The sequence below is a fragment of the Aythya marila genome, assembly GCF_965140915.1.
Source record: "Aythya marila genome assembly, chromosome: 7".
In the NCBI taxonomy this organism is placed as follows: domain Eukaryota; kingdom Metazoa; phylum Chordata; class Aves; order Anseriformes; family Anatidae; genus Aythya; species Aythya marila.
Window position 1 is genome coordinate 19,945,949 of NC_139048.1, and position 22,318 is coordinate 19,968,266.

General features: G+C 57.7%; 1 protein-coding gene across 10 annotated transcripts in view; it reads left to right on the plus strand.

The window, feature by feature from the left end:
• Positions 1-429: 429 nt before the first annotated feature.
• Positions 430-22,318, plus strand: part of PAX2 (paired box 2) — a 97,678-nt gene continuing 75,789 nt past the window's right edge. For 2 of the 10 annotated variants that reach the window (XM_082764239.1, XM_082764241.1), the window contains exons 1-3: positions 13,123-13,249; positions 17,023-17,191; positions 18,234-18,431. In XM_082764239.1, coding sequence (XP_082620365.1) covers positions 13,207-13,249; positions 17,023-17,191; positions 18,234-18,431 — 410 coding nt within the window. In that variant the 5' untranslated portion in view covers positions 13,123-13,206. Of the gene's footprint in view, positions 1,582-1,803; positions 1,952-13,115; positions 13,250-17,022; positions 17,192-18,233; positions 18,432-22,318 lie in introns of those variants that run through there. The other 8 variants (XM_082764242.1, XM_082764236.1, XM_082764238.1 and 5 more) reach the window with 8 other exon arrangements.

A 22,318-nucleotide genomic window follows, 5' to 3' on the forward strand; every position in this document is an offset into this window, starting at 1 on the left:
GTGTATGAAGTTCTAACTGGTTTGTGTCAGGCAGCTCTCTCTAAGCAGCCTGGCGTGACGGATTAAACATCAACTAGTTAAATAAAAATTAATATCAACTGCCTCCTAACTTCTAATGTCATGTTGTTTATAACTAATGAACTGATTAGGGGATAAACACATCAGGAAGACATTTCTGCTTCCCTGCTCTTTCGAGAGAGATTTGCAGAATTCAGAGTAAATCTCCCAGAGTCCCTCCTGGGTTTTTCCCACAGCACTTTGGGGAGGGTGTGTGGGGGGGGAATTCCGTGGGGCTCCTTGGGACCAGGTCGAGCACTCCGGTGTGCGTGGGGGTTAGCCGGACTCATTTAAAGCTCGCCCGGCGGCAGCAGCACGGCTCAGAGCGGCGGCAGCAGCGGGGCGAGGATGCGCTCAGGGCAGCCCCGGCGCCTGCTGCCCAGCCGGGCTGGGGACGGCGTGGCAGCAAAACCCCCGCTGCCGGCGTTGCTGGCTTTCGGCGCCCCGTTTTCTTGTTGAAAATGGAACTTTTTTTTTCTTTGCTCGAAGCGACAATCGATGGGGTTTAAGTGTTATGAAGGAAAGCGCTCCCCGCACCTTTTTTATTTTAACACCGATCCGCTTGGCTGTGGCGTGCTCCTCGCCAGCCCGCGCTGTACACATTTTCCTAAGCACTTTAGAAAAAGAAACACAGGCGCACACACACAAACCCCCCAGCAGCCTCATCTTGGAGAGGTCCCAAGCTTTTAAATACTGTTTGCCCAGCACCGCCGGCTCTGACAAGACAATAATAACAGGGGAAGCTTTTTAAAACCAATTTAGCAAATGCAGAAATGTAATTTTAATGAAGAATCGATAGCAGAATGGTTCATTTTTCCTGGGACTCCTTGTTGGAGCTGAGCGAGACTTTCAATCAATGGGGAGATGGAAGAGGGGGAGAGAAAGAGAGAAAGAAAAATATCCGCTCGGTGATGTCTTTAGCACGGGGAATTTTTCTTATTTTCTGTGCCGTGTGCGCTTTCCTTTATTCTCTCTTCCCAACCGAGAAGCCTGCACCGAAACGCGGCGGCGGAGCGCGGGGCGGCCGAGCGGACGGACGGACGGACGGACCGACAGACGGCGGCCGCTCTCCCGGAGCCCAGCGCCGGGCGCTCGCCGGGGCAGCCCCCGAGTGCCGCCCGCCGCAGCCCAAGGGAGCGGAGGGGCCCCGGTCCCGGCCCCCCCCGGGGAGCTGCCCGGGCCCCCCCCCAGGAGCCGCCCGACCCCCCCGGAGCCTCCCGGCCCCCCCCGGAGCCGCCCGGCCCCCGCGGCGAGCCCGCCGCCTCCTGCCCAAGTCCCAGGAAGTTCCTCCCCTGTCCTGCCTCGTCTCCTGTCCCCTGTCCCCGCCAGCCCCTCTCCGAGCACATTTTTATGGTAATAAGACAACAAATTAATGTGCTGCCGCAACAAGGCTCCCCCACAGGTAGCCGCTTTGTGGGAGGGGGGCACGGGGGATCGGAACCAGGGGCCGGGCGCTGCCCCCCCCGCGCGGCCCCCCCGGTCCCCGTTCCTCCCCGGCTGCACAGCCCTGCTGCACTGGAGCAGGTGAGTCCCCCGCCACTTTTATAAGCAGCAGCGCTGCGTTTGCTTTGATTGTTATTTATTTTCCCCTCCTTTTAGCCTGTCCCGGCTCAGTAGAGCGGCGGGTCTTTCTCTGTGGCTGGCTATTTTTTTTATTTTTTTTTTTGGTGGTGGTGGTGGTGCTCTGGTGTGTGTGTGTGTGTGTGTTGTTATCTAAACCGTTTAGTTTTGGGTGGTTGCGCCTAGATCTCGAAAGTCAGCGGGGGAAAGCAAGACACCCAAGCGGGGAGGAGAGAAGCGAAGAAAAGGCCGCGGCGGATCTCCTGGCTTGCAGCGTCCCGGGGAGACGGGCCATTAGGCAGGGGAGCCATGGCTCAGAGCTCAGGGAGAGCAGGTAAGGGGCGGGGGGGGCGCTGAATATTCAGCAGGGAGGGCTGAGACCGTCACCCCCAACTCCCTCCTTTGGCAGGAGGCAGCCTCTGCTCCCTGCCCACCCAGGTTCCCCTACACTCGCCGTCTCACCTGCCAAGCGCCCCCTTCCCCGCGGGGTCCCCCCCGTCAGGGGGCTGCTGCTTTTCCACCTTCCTTACGGGGAGGGGGGGGGCTGCCCCCCCGCACCGGGCCAGCCCCCACACGGCGCTCCCGGCCCCTCACTTTTCTCCCGACTGCAAAAAGTTGAGGGCATCGCCCCAACTGTCCCCCCCCCGCTCCTTCTCCCCCCATTTCCGTGCAACTTTGCCCAGAGGGTCCCGAAGCGGCTCCGCCGGTCCCTGCGGGGCCGGGCTCGGGCCAGCATCGCCCCCAGGCGGGGCGGGGGCCGCGGCGTCCCCCAAACCGACAGACGGGTCCCCGGCCCCCCGCCCGCCTCGGATTTTATGATTTGCAAACAAAGCTTCAAACAAGCCCCGCCGGGGGGGGGAGGCTGCCTGTCCCTGTCCCTGTCCCTGTCGCTGTCCCTGTCGCTGTCCCTGTCCCCTGCGCTCCCGGCGCGCTAAAAGCACAATCGGGCGGTCTGGCTCTCCGGCATGGCGTATGAAAACGGAGCGTTTAATTTAGGGATTCGGGAGGGGGGAAAGGACGCAAAGGCAAATGGAGGCTGGAAATGCAAGCGTCGCCGACTGTCAGCACAGAGCCGTGCCGCTGCCCTGCCTGCGAACCGTTTGCTTAGAGGGGAGGCTCGGGAAGAAAGGCTCCGGCGTGCGTCTGGAGCCGGGGCTCGCAGCTCCTCCGCCTGTTGGGGCGAGAGTCCCCGACCGGGGAGTGCTGCGGGTGCACAAACGGACAGACACGGACAGCAGGCGAAAAAAAAGCAGCCGCCCTTCAGGAAACCAAATCTCGCCCCGATCGATAGAATCCCCCCAGACAAATGTCTGCGCAGCACCTCGGTAAATGTTAACAGCCAACGCACCGTGTGTGCGGCCGTACACACACACACACACACACACACACACGTGCGAGCGTGTATTTTCATAATCGAACCGATTAAATATATCGCATTTGTTAGCTATCTCAGAGAAATATCGCAGCTTTACCAAAACGTGGAGGGAAATTATAAAGGCAACGAAAAAGGCCTCGTAGAAGAAAAGGCCACAGCGGCTTTTTTTCGCTGTTCCGCACCGAAAATCTTCTGAGCCGAAACTGAAAAAAAAAAAAAAAAACCTTCAGAAAGTTTGCAGCCCCCTCTGCTCCTTTTCCCTTCTGTGTTTTTAAAGGATCTGCCGAAGTCCCTTTGCATCTGAGGTTTAAATAGGGAGATCAATAGAAAACAGTTGTAATGATCTAATTAATTATGGCAAAATTAAAAGCGAGTAGAAAATCAATCTCTGATGGTGTTGAAGATGGAATTAAATTGATAGTCCATCTGTTCACCTCCTAGACCGTATAAATATGCAACCCAAGGACGGAGCTAATGGGATCAAGCTGCCTGGGAGACTCTCCCTTCCATCTCCCTCTCTCCTTTCCACTTCTTCCCCTCCCGAAGTTGAGCCCCTGCGGGCAGAGCCGTGCGCCGGGGCCGGCCGGAGGGGCCGGCGGGCAGGCAGCCTCCGGTGACAGGCGCCTTCTCCGCCGTGCTGTTTTTAAATCAAACGGACAGGCTTTATTACGGTGATGATGGCCACGGAGCAGCGTGCGGCTGCTCGCTCCCTTCTTTTTTTTTTTATTATTTATTTTTTTATTTTTTATTTTTTTGTATTTGACACCGGCCGGGCTGGCAGGAAAGGCAGCCCAGCCGCTAGCTCCGCGCAGCGCCGTGCGGGGGCTGCAGGGGGAGGCGAGCCCCCAGCCCCGGCTTTCCCCTAGGAGCTTCTCCCCCTCCCCGAGGGAAGGGCCCGGCGGCAGGAGCGGGCCCCCCCGGAGAGGAGAGGCCGCCGAGAGCGGGGGGCCGGGCGCGGGGTCCCCGCCTTTGCCCCCCGAGGGGTCCCGGCGCCCCCTGTGCGCCCCTCGCCCGCTGAGCCGCGGTGGGGAGCGGCCGAGCTGCCGGGCCGGGGGGGTTCCCCACCGTCCCGGCCTCTCTTAATCGGGAAAAACGCCGTTCCTTTGGGGGATAAGCGAACGAGCCGCCGCAGTTTACCGCCCGGGGTGGGACGGTGTGGGGGTGTGGAAAGGGGGGGGTCCTTCCCTAAGTGACGCCTAACCGCGAAGCGGCGAGCGCGGGGGCCCGGGCCCTGCTCGGTGCTCACCTCCTGCGCCGGGGGGCACCGGGCCGGGGCCGGGGGGGGCTCGCCGAGAGCCCGCAGCCGGCGCCCCCCGGCTCCGCTGCCCGGCCGGGGCCGCGGGAGGGGGCCGGGCCGAGCCGGGCCGGGCCGGGCCGAAGTTGGCCCTCCTTCCCCTCGCACTGCCCCATCCAGCCGGAAAGAGTGCCCTGGGGGGGCAGCCCGCGGCCCCGCTCGGATTTATTAATTGATGTATTGAAAAGCAGGCTTGATTGACGGCTGCTAATGGAAATCACAGCCCCGCTTTGCTGCTGAACGCTGCCCTCCCGGCTAGCCCTTCATAAAGAAACCCTTGAGGCGAAAGGTAGATTTTCATTTAAAGTGCCCCCGTCCTCGCTTGCACAGATTAGGTACATTTTAAACACAGACACACATATTGCAAATTAGAAGCTAATTTAATTATAAATCAAAACTGGGCATAAATCTGCACTCACCACAAAGGATCCATTTAGCGGAATGCAACCACCTCCCCTACCCCTGGAAAACTGCCTTGCCGAAATAACCCTGGATATACACTGCCAAAGTTATGGGTTGTGCACAGTGCAAAGAGATCCACGGGAGATATTTTTCCCCACGCCGGGGGAGGGGAAAAGCCCCGCGTGTCAGAAATTAGCTGGTCACATGGCGACAATTTCTCTTTCTCCTAGAGAAAGGGATTCTCCGCTAAACAAAAGTTTGTATAGATGTAGAAGGTTGGAATTCTGAACTTACAGGCTGGGAGGGAGTCGAAGGCGGCAGATTTTTTGAAGTCCGGCAGGTCGGGATCAACAAACGCGCTCACGCACACGCACACGCTCACGCACACGCACACACACCCCAGAGCCGGGGTCGGATTGATTGGTGCCGTTGGGTGTGCAAACCTCGGGGGGAGAGGAAGGAGAGAAGGGAGAGAGGGAATGGAGAGGAGAGGAGAGGAGAGGAGAGGAGAGGAGAGGAGAGGAGAGGAGAGGAGAGGAGAGGAGAGGAGAGGAGAGGAGAGGAGAGGAGAGGAGAGGAGAGGAGAGGAGAGGAGAGGAGAGGAGAGGAGAGGAGAGGAGAGGAGAGGAGAGGAGAGGAGAGGAGAGGAGAGGAGAGGAGAGGAGAGGAGAGGAGAGGAGAGGAGAGGAGAGGAGAGGAGAGGAGAGGAGAGGAGAGGACGAGGCAGGAACGCGGCGCCGCTCGGCACAGCCCCCCGCGCCCCGGTAGCCCCTCGCCCCGTCTCGCTCCGCTCCGCTCCCCGCGCCCCCGCTCCCGGCCCATCCCTGCCGCAGCCCGCCCGGTGCCGGGGGAGCCGGGGGCCGGGGGCTGCCCGCGGCTCGCTCCCTCCCTCCCCCTCCACCTTGCAGCTCCTCTCGCTAAGTTCAGACCCCCCGGTCCTTCCCTCAGTCTCCCCTTCTCTTCCTCAGCGCCTTCCAGCCCCCGCTCCCCGCCGCCCGCTCCCCGCTCATCCCGCCGGGCTCGGCGGCCAGCGGCTGGTGCAGCGGCGCAGCGCCCCTCCTGCCACCCCTGCCCCCCCTGCCCCTCCTGTCAGTAGGCGCCGAACTTGGGCTTCCGCGGCTCCCGGTGACGGGAAGGGAAGGGAAGGAGCGGAGCCGGGCGGGGAGAGGTCCCAAATGCCGGCTGCCGCCCGCCCCGCTGCCGTTCCCGGGGAGCGAGGGGGAGGCTCCCCAGCGGCTGGCTCCCGCAGCCCCGCGCCCACCCGGCAGCCGAAGCCCCCCGGCCCCCGGCCCTCACCTGCGGCTCCCGCACCGCGGCGGGGGAGGGGGCCGCCCGAGCCCTTTGTTGGTGCGTTTCCAGCCTTTGTTTGGTGCTGACAACGAGCCTGCCGTCCCCAAACCGGCTCCCGGCGCAGCCCCGGGCAGGGGGAGCCGCCCGGCGCCCAGGGAAGCGGGGGGCAGAGGCTGGAGCCGGCCGGGGCTGGGGGAGCGCAGAGCAACGCGAGCGGGGCAACTCGGGCGGGGTGTGCGGGCACTGGGCTCGGCTCTGCCGGGAGGGAACGGGAAGGGAAGGCAGGGGGAGAGGGAGAGGGAGAGGGAGAGGGAGAGGGAGAGGGAGAGGGAGAGGGAGAGGGAGAGGGAGAGGGAGAGGGAAGGGAAGGGAAGGGAAGGGAAGGGAAGGGAAGGGAAGGGAAGGGAAGGGAAGGGAAGGGAAGGGAAGGGAAGGGAAGGGAAGGGAAGGGAAGGGAAGGGAAGGGAAGGGAAGGGAAGGGAAGGGAAGGGAAGGGAAGGGAAGGGAAGGGAAAAGTGGGAAGGAAGGAAGGAAGGAAGGAAGGAAGGAAGGAAGGAAGGAAGGAAGGAAGGAAGGAAGGAAGGAAGGAAGGAAGGAAGGAAGGAAGGAAGGAAGGAAGGAAGGAAGGAAGGAAGGAAAAGAGAAAGAAAGTGAAAGAGAGAGAGAGAAGGAGAAAGAGAGGGAAAGAGAGAGAGAGAAAGAGAAAGACAGAAAGACACAAAGACACAAAGACAGACAGACAGACAGAAAGAAAGCAAGAAAGCAAGAAAACAAGAAAGCAAGAAAGCAAGAAAGAAAGAAAGAAAGAAAGAAAGAAAAGGAAAGGAAAAACTCTCGGGGAGTATCTGTCACTGTAACGCATGTGCGCGAACTCTGCTCCCAACTTCCCCCGGCGGCCCCGCGGAGCCCCGCAGCGGCCGCCCCGCTGCCGGCAGGTCTCTTTGTGCGGTGGGTTTTGGAAAGGCGGCTCCCAGGCAGTCATTACCACTCTTCGGCCCCTCTGACTGCTGGAATTACCCTTTCCGGGGACTTTAATGGGCAAGCCATAGGGTTTTTCGCTGATCCGCAGCAGTTTTCGCTCCCTCCCCGTTTTTATGGGTGTATTATAGTTAGGGGTTATATAAATGTTTTTGCGTGTGATAACTGTAAATCCTAACATTTGCAAATGGCCCGGAGGCAAACTAACCTTGGACGGGCAGAGAGAGGGAGGGAGGGAGGGTCTCCCATTACTGCTGATTAAAAGGAGACTTTAATAAGCGTCTAATTCACTCATCGGGAGTTTTATGGAGAAATTAGAGGAGGACAAAAACCCGACGTCTGTGGCGTGGGGGAGGCGGCGGCGGAGGAGGGGGGGCTCCGCGCCTCCCGCCCAGCGGCAGCCCAGGGCAAAGGGAAGAGGCAGCTGGGCCTCGCCGAGGCCGCCGCCTCCGCCGCACTCCCGGGCCCGGCTGCTCCGCGGGGTCCCGGTACCGGAGTGTACCGGGCCGTACCGGGCCGTACCGGGCCGTACCGGGATGTACCGGGCCGTACCGGGCCGTACCGGGCGGCAGACAAAAGGAGAGGGGCGACGCCGGGCCTGGGGGCGACGCCGGTTCCGCCGAGGCCGCCTCCCCGCCGCCAGCCCGGGGCAGGACCGGAGCGGGGCCGGGGAGCGGGGCCCGGGATCCGGGCGCGGGGTCCCGCTGCCTGCCACCTGCCCGCGGGGGCCGGGAAAGAGCCCGGCCCGGCCCCGGCCCCATATGGCCGCGGCCCGGGAGGCTCCGAGACTCGCCCCGGCTCCGGCCGGCCCGGTGCGCTGAGAGGCGGCTTTGTTGCAGAAGTGTCTCTTCACAGTGTCGGCCTTTATTTTTTTCCCCCTCTTTCTTTCCTTTTTTTTTTTTTTTTTTTTTTTTTTTCTCCTTTTTTTTTTTCCCCTCAATGAGGCTGTAAAAGGTCTCCGGCTTGTCTCGTTTTTGTGGCAAACGCTCTCTTGTAAAGAGGAGAGGTTAAAGTGTCGGTGACTGAATAAAGAGCAGCACACGTGGGCTATTACCATTCAGGGCAAACAAATGCAGAGAAGGGAAAAGCCAGCAGCAGGCTCGGCGCGGGGGGAGCGCGGCCCCCCCGGCGCACACACGCACCCACCCCGCTGGCCTCGGCCGCTCGGCTGGCCTCCCCTCGGCCCCGGCGTCCCCCAGACATGCAACCCACCCATGGCTCACAAAAGAGCGAGAGAAAGAGAGAGGGGGAGACATGAGGGGGTCTTAGATGGGAAAAAAAAAGAAAGTAGCTTTAGGGGGAATGTGCTGTGGAGTGTGAAATTGCAGCCCGTGGTGCTCCATATTGTACCAGAAGCTCTCCAAAAACTCATCCTCCAACGTGACCAGAGGTGCTTAGACGGAGAGAGAGGGAGAGGGGCTCACAGGCACGGGGGGAGGGGAAGCGAGGGGGGCTTTTATTCTTTTCGCGCTCTCTTTCTTATTAATTGTTCATTTAAAACCCAACTTGGCGTTGATTTGTTAACCTGGGCCACCGCGGGCAGCCTCGGGGCTTCTGCAGAGCGTGGCCGGGGGGGCGGCAGGACCCTGCCCGGCCCCCCCTTTTTCTCCCATCCTCTCCCGGCCCCCCCCAGGATGTGCTCGCAGGCACCGAGCCCCGCAGCCCGCGGCCCCGGGAGCTGGCCCCGGGGCTCAGCCGGGAAGGGTGCAGCAAAGCGCCCTCCTCGCAGCCCCCTGGCCTTAAAAACTCACGTCCCTGTTTGTTTTGTTTTGTTTTTGTCTTTCACAGCCAGGGATTTAGCCTCTGATTTTCCCACGCGAGGCTAAATTAGTTGTCACGGGTCAGAACCACATCCACGGATGCTGAGCGCAGATTTATCTTCTAAACTCGCCTATATATAGTGCCGGGGAGTACCACGGCGGAGCTAAACCGCCTCCAAGTAGCAGTGTTTAGGCTGAAATCGCTCGCATAGTTGGCATGGGGGGGGGGGGGGAAGAAAGGCGAATTGTTGAGCCGCGGAGTTAGCAGCACCTCGAGGTTTTACAGCCGCAGGAACCGGGGAGCTGCCGGCCCTGCCCGCCGCCACACGCCGGGCCGGTGGCATGGGGCCGCGGGTGCCCAGCGCCCGGTTCAGCCCCAGCAGTTTCTCTGCGGGCCCGGATTTCGCCCCTAAATTCCTCGTCCCGCCTTGCGATGCCGGCCTTCGCCCTCGGACGGGAGCCGGGCTCCCTTCCCCGGGTGGAGGCCGAGCAGGGAGGGAAAATGCTTCGGAGGGCTGGAGGCCTTGGGTGATGTGTGTTGGTGGCCGGGCTGGGCGAGAGGAGGCACGGGGAAGATTTGGGCTTCATCAGCTGGAGCGAGCCGGCTAACGAAGCAGACCGAAAGATGGCTATCGCCGAGACTCCCCCCAAAAGTTTATTTTTCTTGAAATTTCCGCAGAGAGGCGGGTGCCTCTTTTGAAGTGTAAATGTTTGTAGCTTGGGGGGGCTGGGTTAGGGAAGGGGGAGAGCCTCAGATCCTCTTTGAGAAAGAGGGAGAAGAAAAGAAAAGGAAAAGAGAAAATAAAAAGGGAAGAGAAAAGAAGAGAAAAGGAGATAGAAGAAAGAAGAAAAGAAAGAAAAGAAAAGAAAAGAAAAGAAAAGAAAAGAAAAGAAAAGAAAAGAAAAGAAAAGAAAAGAAAAGAAAAGAAAAGAAAAGAAAAGAAAAGAAAAGAAAAGAAAAGAAAAGGATAAAATGGAGACGGAAAGGCTCCCTGGAAGTGGGGCGGGAGGCAAGCAGCAGTGCTGCTGAAAGGGACCGGCTCCAGGAGCTGCCCGGGGCCGAGGCGCTGGCCTGGGCCTGGCGGCGGGGCCGGGGCGGGCAGGGGCTGCCCGGTGGGGTCGGGTGGTGACAGAGCGGTGCTGCCGGCTGGGAAGGGGCACCGGGTGATCCTGTGGTGAGGGAAGGGGGCAGCAAGCGGGGGGATTTTCCCTTCTATTTCCTTTTTTCTTTTCTTTTCTTTTTTCTTTTCTTTTCTTTTCTTTTCTTTTCTTTTCTTTTCTTTTCTTTTCTTTTCTTTTCTTTTCTTTTCTTTTCTTCTATCTTCTCTCTTCTCTTCTCTTCTCTTCTCTTCTCTTCTCTTCTCTTCTCTTCTCTTCTCTTCTCTTCTCTTCTCTTCTCTTCTCTTCTCTTCTCTTCTCTTCTCTTCTCTTCTCTTCTCTTCTCTTCTCTTCTCTCCCTGTCTCTTCTTCCTTTCCTCCACGAGAAACGCTCCCCACTTGCCCAGCTCGGCCCCGCGTACCCCAGCTCTCCCCGCACTGTGGGACCCCAGCCGCTCTTGGCCGCGCACTCCCGTTGTGCGTTTCTCCTCGAGTCTCTCACTCCCGCTTTTATCCTCACTGAGTCGGCGATGGGAAGCGATAAAGCGACGGCAAAAAAAAAAAAAAAAAAAAAAAAATCTCGGGAAGAAATCCCCGAGCCGCCGGCCTGCCCCCCCACCCCGTCCCATCACAGGGCCGTTCCCCCCGGGAAGGACGGGAAGGCTCCGGGAGGCTGGGGCCAGCTCCCGAGGGTGGCGGTGACCGCCCGGGGGGCAGGCGGCGGCCGAGGAGAAGTGACCCGGAGCGGGCGGCGGAGGAGGGAAGGGGCACCCCGCCGGGGAGCGGGGCAGCCCCCGCCGTGCCCGCGGCCGGCCGGCAGGTGCGGGCCCGGGGCCGGCCCCGCCGCCGCCGCCGAAGTTTCCCCGGGGCCGCCAAGCGACCGGCGGGCGCCATCTGCAGGCGGCGGCGCCGAGCGGCGCTGCCCCGCACCTGCGCCCGGCCCGGCCCGGCCCTGCCCTCCGCCACCGGGGCCGGGGGGCGGCAGGGGAGGGGAAAGGACGAGACGGGAAGGGAAGAGGGGGGAGGGCCCGAGCCGGTGTTGGGGGCAGGGCCGGGCCGGGCCGGGCTCACAGCGGCACCCCCGGGCTGTGCGGGGCTCCCGGCGGCCGCTCCCCGCGCCGGTGCCCGGCACCCCGCCGCCGCTGCGCCGCCCCGGGGTCGGGGCCCCGTGCCCGTGCCCGTGCCCGTGCCGGTGCCGGTGCCCGTCCCGGGGGGGCTCTCCCGGCCCCAGCCGGCTCGGTCCTGGTCCCGGTCCCGGTCCCGTGCCTGGGTCCGTGCGGCCCCGCCGCGTCCCCGCGCAGCGCAGCGCGGGGCAGGGAGGAGACCGCTGCCTCCCTCCCGCACGGGGAACCGCAGCCACTGTCAAACATTTATTTTTTTCTCAAATCAGCCTTTTTTTTTTTTTTTTTTTTTTTCACGCGAGGGAAAGAGAGACGGGAGTGGGGGGAGAGAAAGATAAAACATCAGCTGAAGTGCCAAAATGATTTATGAGACAGTGGAAAATATTTCATAAAGATCTCTCGGAGATTCCTTACTTAAACCGTTTAGAAAACAAAGGGACTGTTTCGTGGCAGATAAGCGGAGGGATGGGGAAGGAGGAAGGAGGAAAAGAGAAGAAGAAAGCGTATTTCAGGTGATGATAAAGTCGCAGCCTGAAAACCAGAATTCAGCCCACAGCAATTTCTACCTTCCCCTTCCAACTCTGGTTATCAGCCTAAGAAGGCGTTTCCTCCTTGCTCTCTGTTGCTTGCTGGGTCAAAGGCACGTCTTTTTTAGCTGCAGATCGGCTAGTGAAATAATTCTTAGATTCTCTAGCATAAGAAAAAATAAGGAAAGAAAAGAAAAAAAAAAATCAGACATCTGGAGAGTGGGAGGTTGAATTTGCTTTTATTTTCCCAAACGCACACGAGGAAACTTTGCAATAACAGCAATGGGCCCAATCTATTGGTTCAAATATGTGCAAAGAGGTCTTTCCTTCTTCTCTCTTTCCTTGTTTTCTTTTTCTTTCTTTCTTTCTTTCTCTCTTTCTCTCTTTCTCTCTTTCTCTCTTTCTCTTTCTCTCTCTCTCTTTCTTTCTCTATTTCTCTTTCTCTATTTCGTTCTTTTTCTTTCTCTTTCCGTTCTCTTTCTTTCTCTTTCTTTCCTTCTTCCTTCTTCTTCTTTCCTTGTCTTTCTTTCTTCCTTTTCTTTGTCTTTCCGTCTTTCCCTTTCCCTCCTTTCTTTCTTCCCTTCTCTCCTTCTCCCCTTCCTTCTCTCTTCCCCCTCTTCTCCTCTCCCTCCGGCCCTTCCCTCTCCCCTTCTCCCTTCCCTCCCCTCTTTCCCCACCGCCCCAGCCTCTCCCCAGGGCAGCCCCGCCGCGCACCCGCTCCCCCCGCTCCGCCTCAGCCCGAGCCAAGTCCCCGGCGGAGCGGAGCGGAGCGGGCAGCCGGCGGCTCGGAGCGGCGGGAGGCGCCGGGACCCTCCCGGGCCGGGCCGGGAGCACCGCGGTGCCTGCTGCCGGCCGTGCCCCGCCGCCCGCTCCGCGTCCTCCCGGGCCCTCCGGCGCCGGCCGGGCCGCCCCCGCCGCCCTCGTCCCGGAGGCGGCGGCGGCCCCCCCGCGCCGGAGCGGCGGCCCGGCCCTCCTCGCCGCGCTCGGCTCGGCGCGCTGGCGAATCAGAGAGTGTCGGAATCTATTGCCTTTGTCTGACAAGTCATCCATCTCCGGGGAGGCGGGCGGGGGGCTGAGGGCGCTGCGGCTTTTAGAGAGACACACACCGGGAGAGGAGGCTCCAGTCTCCGGCCCCGGCTCCTCGCAAGCACTTCCCACCTCGGGCGAAAAGTCCGCCGGGCGCCCGGATCCTCCGCCCGGCCGACACGAGGGGGGCGCGCCGGCCGCCGCCGCTCGCGGCTTTCCCGGGGATTGCTACTCCGCTTTGAACTTCCATCGGCTAGCCCCGGACCCGGGGAGGAAGAGGAGGAGGAGGAAGAGGAGGAGGAGGAGGGAGAGCCGCGTCCTCCCGCGCCTTCGGCCGCCTCGCCCCGGCCCCCCTCCCCGCCGCCGGGGATGCTCGGGCCCCCCCAGCCATGACAGCCGCCTGCCCCCCGGCGCCGCCAGCCCCCCGCTCCCTCGGACTCTGCTGACTCGGCCGCCCCGGCCCCCGGCGCAGCCCTCCCGGCCCGGAAAGTTCTTCGCTCCCCGCTCCCCGGGCAGGGGGGCAGCGCGCCCCGCCGCTCCCCTCTCTCCTCTCCCTCTGTGTCCTTTTTGGTTTGCTTTTTTTAAATTTGTTTTGGTTCGTTTCGTTTTTGTTTTTTTTTTTCCCCTCTTATTTTTTTTTCTCCCCTAAGTCTTGAAGTTGAGTTTTAGAGGCGACACGGCGGCTTCAGCCGATTTCTTCCCCTTCCTTTGCCTCCCCATGGATATGCACTGCAAGGCAGACCCCTTCTCAGCAATGCACCGTGAGTACTGGAGCCCGGCTCCTTCCGCCGCTCTGTCCTCCTCATCCCTCCATCCCTCCTTCCCCGGCCGTTCCTCCCCCCCGTTCCTCCTCCGGCTCCATCCCCGCACCGCCCGGGGGGCGACACCGGGCACCGGCACCCGGCGGAGGGCGCGGGGCCGGGCCCGGGCCCGGGCTGCGAGCGAGCCCCGAGCAGAGCCCGCAGGGGCAGTGCCCGAGCCGCCCCTCGGAGGACGAGGCTTTGCCCCGGCTCCTGCCAGCTCCCGGCTCCGACCCTTTCGATTTCCCCGGCCCCGCGGGCCGAGGGCTTCCCGCAATCCTACGTGTGTGCGAGCTGACAATTTGCCCCGCCGCCGGCCAGGATTTGCTCTCGTTTCGGGTTTCGGCGGCGGAGAGGGGGGCCGGCACTTTCGGATGAACGGCGGGGTCGGTCCGGGCTGCCCCGGGCTCCCCTCCGGCCGGGCTCGCTTCAAGCCTGGACTGCGGGAAAAATAGGGCAGCGGCGGGGCCGGGAAATCGGGCGTTTTCCGAGCTCCCCGAGAAGTCACGGTCCCTCCCGGGTTATTTAGCAGCTCCTCGGCGTGCGTTTAAAATGCATTCCTGGCGCCCAGGGAAGTGGCTTCGTGATGTATTTTCACTTTAGAAAACCTTTCTTCCCAAAAAGGGGGACGAAGGAAGGCGAGAAGGCAGAGTAGCGAGGAATTTTCAGGGATTTTAATTTCACCGCACGGAGGGAAAATAATTTCGAGCTTTAAATTAAAGAGCACATAGGAATATAGAGCCGAGCCTGGGACCGTCTCGAGTCAGGAAATGAATAATTAAGAGCAATTTGTAACTTTTGACACCGAAACTTTTGAGGACACGCCCTGCCCGCTGCATAAAAACAAACCGAAAAGGTCTAAAATCGAAATGTTTGCGGTTTAAAAGATGATGGTTTTGCCAGGAGAAAGAAGGCGCAGAGATAGAAAGCTACCATCAGATCCCCAAACGTGGATGTAGGTAACTGCCTTCCTGCTCGGAAATTAATGCTTTCCAGCACACACCGCTTAAAATTTAGGATTTAATTTTCGAGGACCTCTAACAGAAAACGGCCCCCGCGTTAGGCATTATTTTCAGTTCTCTCGGGCGCGACCTTCCCTCGGAAGTGATGGCAGTAATTCTGCCTTCGGTACGCGCTGGAATATGCAGGCAGCCGAGAGAGGCATCTCGCCACCGAGACGCTCATTTCTGCAAACTCCACCGAGATTCGGCAACAATTTCGGCTTCCGAATAATCCTACTAATACTAATCAGCATTCGATTTGTTCCCCAAAATGCATTTCTAGCTGGGCAGACCTAGATATTGGCAAGCAATTAAAATACACTCGGGCGCGGGCTCCCGGTGCAGGCGCGCACAGGCAGCAAACGCGATGGGTAGGAAAGCAGCTCGGCTGCTCGGGCAGATGCACACACACAGCCCGGCACCCTCACGAGGATAAATGCCCCAAAACATCCCCCTGCTCGTACGGAAATAACCTTAGGAAAGGACCGTGTGGAGCAAACCCAAGTCTCGTGAAAAAAAAAAAAAATAGCTGGGGTGCGATAATTTAAATTATTAATTTTTAATCTTTTTTTTTTTTTGCATCTGTTGCCTTTTAATACTTTGTAATGCGAGTTATAAAAGGTGCTCTGAATTATTTATCGCGGAGTTGCCGAAGAAATTGCTGTCTTGTAACTTTAGAGGCAACATGTGCAGAGGGGGCTCTGCACAAACGAAGAAAACACAGAGCAACACGCACCCGCAGGTTTTGGTGGAGGAAGACAACCGTGCCCCCTCCCCTCCGAAGCCCTAAATATCTTTTACGAATGAGCAACAAAAGAGAGCAGCGACACCTCAGCTCCTCGGGCAAGGGGAAGGGACGGGAGCCCCTGGCTCGGTGGCAGGGAGGTGGGGGTGATCCTGACCGGGGAGGGGGGAGATGGAAAAAACTCTATTTGTGCGAAAGGACTTGGATCGATCGCAGGGCAATGAGAGTTTCCACTAAGTTCAGAGCCAATAAGTCAGTGTCAAAAGCAGGGGAGGAAAAAAAAATAGGAAAGAAAGAAAAAAAAAAAACCCTCAGCGAAAATACAAACAGATCATTTTTCAGCAAACCGCGCGACGAACTAAGATCTCTCCGCGGGGAAGGAGGCTGGGGCTGTGCGAGAGGCCGGCTCGGAGGCGGCGTGCTCTGCACAGCTCTATCTCCGCCTGCCAGCCGCCGGGGAGCGGGCACCGAGCGAGCGGGGCCGCACCCGCAGCGGTTCCCGCACCGGCAGCGGGCGGCGGCTCCGGTGCGCGGCGCCCAGCTCCGCCGGGCTTTCCCCCTGCCCGCACCCCGCAGGTGCGCGCTCGGTTCCTCCTCCTCCCCGCCAAGTTGTTTCTCGAAAGGGAGAAGGGCGAATCGGAAAAAAAGCGCCCAAGCAGTCCCGGGTGGGAGAGAGCGTTTGTTGGTTTTTTTTTTGTTGTTGTTTTGTTTTGTTTTGTTTTGTTTTTTTTGCCTGGGAACGGAGAAATAGGGGAAAGCGGAGCAATTTAAATTCGCCCTGATTTAGATTTGCGCGGGGAAAAAAAAAAAAAAAAAAAGAAAAAAAAAAAGAGAGAGAGAAAGAATAAAAAAATAAAACAAACAAACAAACAAGGAGCCGCGAGACCCTGTTAAGATTTTTTTTTCTTTTTTTTTTTTTTCTATTGGCGGATTTTTCTTTTAAATACCGAAAGCTGACAGAAAGAGGGTCTGCCTGTAAACGAAGCCCGAGCGCGGGACACACGATATTTTCCTCCTCTCCCCTTCCATTTCTTCCTCCCTCTCCTTTTCCGTCCGAATCCACTCAACTCCCATCCCAAAATAACCGGAGACAAGGCGCTGTGGAGGGGACTTGCTGCGGGATGAGGGAGGGCGGGGTCGCGAGGAGCTGGAATTGACAATGTGCGAGAAAATCGCGGAAAGCGAACTCAGAGAGGAAAAGCGCAAGGGTAGAAAGCAGGGGGCTGCAGCGGGGGCTGCCCGGGGCCGCCGAGCAGCTGGGCTCCGGACCTGGGAGCGTTTCGCTTCCCAACTCCGAGAGGAGCCGCAGCCGGCACCGGCTCCGTCCTCGCCCCGCGACAATGGCCTCGGGCAGCCGCCGCTGCGGGCAGAGGTGCGGACGGCCGGGGGCAGGCGGGGCGCGGGGGGTCCCCAGCTGGCTCGGGGAAATTCACGCTTCTTCCCCCTCTGTGCCATCTCCACCGCTCTTAGTCCTTTCTAATTATTTCTTTCTTCATCTTATTCTCACCCCGTTTTCCTTTCTTCCTTTTTCTTTCTTCCTTTTTCTTTCTTTCTTTCTTTCTTTCTTTCTTTCTTTCTTTCTTTCTTTCTTTCTTTCTTTCTTTCTTTCTTTCTTTCTTTCTTTCTTTCTTTCTTTCTTTCTTTCTTTCTTTCTCTTTCTTTCTTTTCTTTCTTTTCCTTTTCTTTCTCTCTCTTTCTTTCTCTTCCCTTCCTTCTTTCATTTCTTTCTCGTTTTCTTTCTTCCCCCTCTCTCTTTCCTCTCTTTCTCTCGTTCTCTTTCTCTCTCTTGTTCTTTCTTTCCCTCCCCGTCTCCTTTCCTTTTTCTGTCTCTCCCCCACGTCTCGACCCCCCCAGCCCCTCACCCGTCACCCCCAATCCATCTGTAGTGACGGGAGATTTTGCAGTCCGAGTGGCAAAGAACCCACGACTAACGGTGTGTTTCTGGTGTGCGTGGGTTGTTGTGTTTTTTTTTCTTTCTCTTTCCCCAGCAGGGCACGGGGGTGTGAACCAGCTCGGGGGGGTGTTTGTGAACGGCAGGCCCCTACCTGACGTGGTGAGACAAAGGATAGTGGAGCTGGCTCACCAGGGGGTGCGACCCTGTGACATTTCCAGGCAGCTGCGGGTCAGCCACGGTTGTGTCAGCAAGATCCTGGGCAGGTAAGGAACGGACCGCGGCCGCTCCTTCCCCTCCCCTGGGGCGGCAGCGTGCCTCCGGGCGCCGCGCTGCGCCACTCTGTGCCCCCCCGGCCCTCACCGCGGCGATGCCCGCTCCCTGCTGCCCACCGCCCCCTGCCCACCGCCCCCTGCCCGCCACCGCCCCCGTCACAGCGGCAGGACGCGCTGCCCCGCCGGCCGGGCGGCGTGCGGGAGCTGCGGGGAGGGATCGGTTCGTGAGAGAAGGGCCAGGGAGGGGGAGAAAAGAAAATAAAAGAAAAACACCACAGGAGAACGACCTCCTCCTCCCCACCCCCCAAAAAAAAATCAAAAAAAAAAAAAAAAAAAAAGCAACAACAACAAAAAGCCCATCTCACAACAATCCGTAGGCGGCCCTAGCAAATGCACGGTAAATAAACAAACAGCGGGGCAAACAGATAAATCTCCAGAAACAAAGATGCGGTGCGAAGCATCCCCGGCGGCCGCGCCGGCGGTGCCGGTGGGCGGGCTGCCTGCCGCCGCCGTGCCCTTCGCGAAGGACGTGCCAGGGCCGCCGGGGGGCCGGGAGCCCGCTGGGGAACCGCGAGCACGGCTCTGCCCGGCTCTGCCCGGCTCTGCCCGCGGTCCCCGGCCCCTCCGAGGCCGCCCGACCCGGCCCCGGGGTCGGTGGGCTTGGCCCCGGCGGGCCGCAGCGCGGCGAGGCTTGCTGCTGCTCGGGCCCGAAAGAAGCGCCCTTGGGGAAGGCAGCAGGAGCGCAGCGCTCCCCCAAACACCAGCCAACACGCACCCAAAGGGAAAGGAAAAAACCTGGGGGGTGAGCACTGCACGGGAGCGGCGGCTGCCGCAGCCCGGTACAGCCCCGTAGAGTCCAGTACAACCCAGTACAGCCCGGTATAGCCCCTCGGTGCCCTCAGCGGCAGCCCAAAGGCGGGGGGCGGTTGCCGGGGGGAGGTCGCGGGGCCGCGGTCGCGCCGGGGCAGGGGGCTCTGGGGGCGGCGGGGGGCCCGGCCGGGCACTGACCGAGCGTCGTGCTCTGGCGCGGCAGGTATTACGAGACGGGGAGCATCAAGCCCGGAGTGATCGGCGGCTCCAAACCCAAAGTAGCGACCCCCAAAGTAGTGGATAAAATCGCCGAGTACAAGAGACAGAACCCGACCATGTTCGCCTGGGAGATCCGGGACAGACTACTGGCCGAGGGCATCTGCGACAACGACACGGTCCCCAGCGTCTCCTCCATAAACAGGTAAGGGCGAGCCTGCAGGCACCGGGACCGGGACCGGGAGCCGGCCGGGGCGCGGGGCTCGGTCTGTGTGCAAGCCCCGGGGGCGTCTGGACGGTTTTACCTCCGTGCCCCCGGGGGAGCCGCCAGCAGCCCCGCCAGGCGCCGAGGCTCCGAGCGGAAGCCAGCCCCTGCCCGCAGCCTCGGCCGCCGGAGGCTGTCCCCGGGCCGGGCTCCCCGCTCCGCGGCCGGGCGCTGGCGGGGTCTTCCCTTCTCCTCCTCCTCCCCCAGCCGCTGGGGAATGGCTTCTGTCGGTGGAGGGCCTCGGGGTGTGGGAAGGAACCGCACGACGGGCAAACAGTGGCAGATCGGGGGGGAAAGGCCGGTGATGCGGGTAGAGGAGCGTTAGCCCAGCGCGCATCCCGCGGGCTGTACAAACCCCGCACAGCCATCCGTCCACCCCAGGCTGCGGGTCCTCACACCTTGGTGACACGCAGGACACTGCCCCGCACACTGAGTCACCGTGCTGCCGCCGTGCGACGCGGCTGCACGCACCTCGCCCGCGCCCGCAGTACCTAGGAACACAGCAATGTTTGCCAAGGGTGCCTATGTAGGCACAAAGTACCGCACCAACAGAGTAAGAGTAAGAATCCGTGAAATTCTGCATGCAGTCCCAAATATACAGAGCTCCCCGTCCAAATAAATGTACACAGGCTGTGCGTAAATATGCAAGCAGACTTCTGCAGTGCCGGCATAGACAAAATCGCCCAAGTCAGTATATCGGTCCTCTTGATATACGGCAAGTTTAGCCAGATCTTTTTAATACCTGGTGTATTTATAGCAAGGGAAGCAAAAAAATAAACAGCAGGGAAAACACAGTGGTATTTTTTGTCTTGCGCTTTACATGGCAGATTTATCAAAATATGTCTAATAACTCAGGCTGTGTATTTCTAAATCTGGCATCCTATATAAATGGGTTTTAATATTTTGCAAATGATATGGAATTATCCCAAATCATCTTGAAAACAGCAGGTAGAATTAGCTGGTGGAATGTACCTTGGCTAAGGAAGATTCCCTCAGACACACTGTCTCTGTAATATACTGCTAGGCTACCCTAGGAAATTATCCCTGTGTGTGCCATCTGTATTAAAATGGTTATTAAGTTATGAACAGGGTAACATAATACTGATCGGCTAATTATACACCCTCCTAAAAAACCTCCAGGTCTCTGTTACTCTCGCAGTCAGGTATTGAAATAATAACAGTTTGACATTCAGACACCTTACAAAGGCAGCTGCGGAAGGACAGCCAGCTCTCCCTGGGAGGAATTAAGCTAGTGGTACACAAGTCCAGAGGAAGGGCTCCAGGGTCTTTGGAGGCATGGCAGACGTGGACCAGAGGATCGCAGAGGCTGGTGCTGGTGCAGGGGATGTCAGCATCCCCATGTCACCAAAGCCACAGCCCCATGCCTGCCGGCCCCGGCACCTTGCGGTGCCTCACCGTGTCCCGGGGAGAAGGCCGGGGACAGATTTTGCTTTCGGTTTTGCTACCAGTTTGCGTCGGGGCTTTGGGGGATTCACACCTCAGTTTCCCCAGCCAGGGAATGAAGATTGAACCATCTCAGGATGTGGGAACAGATGTCAGCTGGATTGCGTTTATAAAATGCTTTGAGAAGGACAAGGGCTTTGTAACTGCTAAGTGTTATTGTATTAGAGAGGCTCAGCTGTGACCCACCATATTTGATTCTTACTGTGATGGCATTTGAGTGTGTATGCACCAAGGCGCAAGAACGTTTTGACTTCGTGCGATCAAAGCTTTCCCCGTTCATTTAAAAAATTTGGACCCAACTTCACATCGTTCACCTTTGTATGGGGCTCCGACAGCTGTGAGAAGTGAGCCCGTAACAAGACAGGTCGCACAACTTGCAGGTCTGTGCTAGGCAAGAGCAGGTCAGAGAACCGGGAAAAAATTGCAGCAGAATAGGAAACAGCGAGCGTCTGAGGGCCCGATCCTGCTGCCGCGGAAGGTAGCGCGAGCTCTGTCACTCCAGTGGCTTTGTGACTCCAGCTCACAAAACACGAGGAGAGGACTAAGCTCAGAATTCAAATACACATTTTTTTCACTCTTCCATTGTCCAAGTAAGCAGAGAATTAGGTAAATGCTTTGTAACAGCACGTTCCTTTGCATCCCCCTTACCTGCTGTACGATCACAGCCCAGAGTTCGTCCAACACTCCGGCTCTCTGAGCCACTTCAGATAGTTGACAATTTTAAAAACCAACCTGCTCGAAATATATTTTTTCTCAAAATGTGGGGTTTCCAAAGCAAAAATGTCAGTGGCCCAGTGTCCAGAACCATTAGAGCTATATCCATGAGCTGTTTAATATCTTGAGAATACAAACGGGCTCTTTACAGAAAAAGGTGGTTATCTAGGTCCCTAGATAGACCGTGAATACTGCACTTCAGAATGGAGATCTCTTTGTATACAGAAAACAAGTACTTCAGGTTATTACAAGATTTTCTGAAAATACATTAATTACATTTTATCTTCTTTCTTTCTGGGTACTAGCCTGGCATTAACAGCCTTTCAGGTGAAAGACTACAAAACAGTCCTATTACAATTCCACTTTTACAGTCTCCCTAAATCATTTTAAGAAAATTATTTTCCATTAATTATTTTTTGGTGATAGATGAATTATATGTGCCTACATTGCACTGATCTGTCAGTGTTGCACTGCCGATATCAGGATGCATTTGGGACGATGTGTAACTCAGTATTGAGACATATCAGAAAGCTGTTCATATCAAACTCATGCAGAAAAAGGCCAGATATGAACTACAGCAAAAAATATGTCTTAACGACCCCCTCAAGATTCAGAAAAAAAATACTCCTCTGCTGTGTGGTAGTTTTGCTTTAATTATGGTAAAAAATCTAGACAGTAAGCTAGTTAATAAGCAAACCACACCAGAACTGACAGGATCAAGACAGAGCAGTCATCTCTACACCGGGAGCTCTCCTGTTCCCTTTTCACACATTAGCTCCTCTACATGATGAACCCATTGTGTATACATGCTCACGTATATATATACATGTATCTGTGTAAACACGCACATACGAACGGTGCATGTAATTAAGAAGCTGGCAAGTGACAGAAGCTCGTAATTCTTTGGTAAGCAATTAATGCTTACGTCAAATCACTCAAGTACCTTACTTCCTAAGAGAACTTTTCCATCTATCGTATAACTACAAACAAGTTATCTTCGGTCACTCCGGTTAGAGTATTTCATCTGGATTCATATACGCCCTGCCGTAAACCTTGCGGGGGCCTCCTAACTACAAACTTGGCTGCAGACATTAATGAGAATTTTTGCTTTGTTTTGCAGCATGTACAGTCAGCCTAAGAATACAGGTTTCACGGGATAATAATCATCCCTGAAAAGTCTTTTAAATTAGACAATGTACCTTAGTGGGAACAGGACTGGCAGATCATGGGCATACATTCAGGGTTGTGCAGCAAGCAATGCAACAGACGTTGTAGTTTAAGCATCGTTTTCTGCCTCTCTAACGATGTGAATCCCTGACACCTACCTGCAATTTGTCCCTCTATTTCTGCTCTCCTGAGGCTGGGTTCAGGGCTAGGGACTCTCTGTTAGTCCTTATTCAAGGAACACGAAAGCCAAAGAATTATGAAGTTCAGTCAGCCTTCTGGATATGCTTTGGACCCTAGGTTACTAGGAGCAGATCTAGCTACTAAGTCATGGCAGAGAATAGAGTTTAGTGGATACGCTATCTTGGTCAAGCTGTTCGGTATTTTGTCAGTTTTCTCTTATGCACTGAGTAAACGTTAATTTTTAGTGTTATGTGATTGGTTTGGGGAGATATTTTTTTTACATTATCTGATAGTCGGCTAGT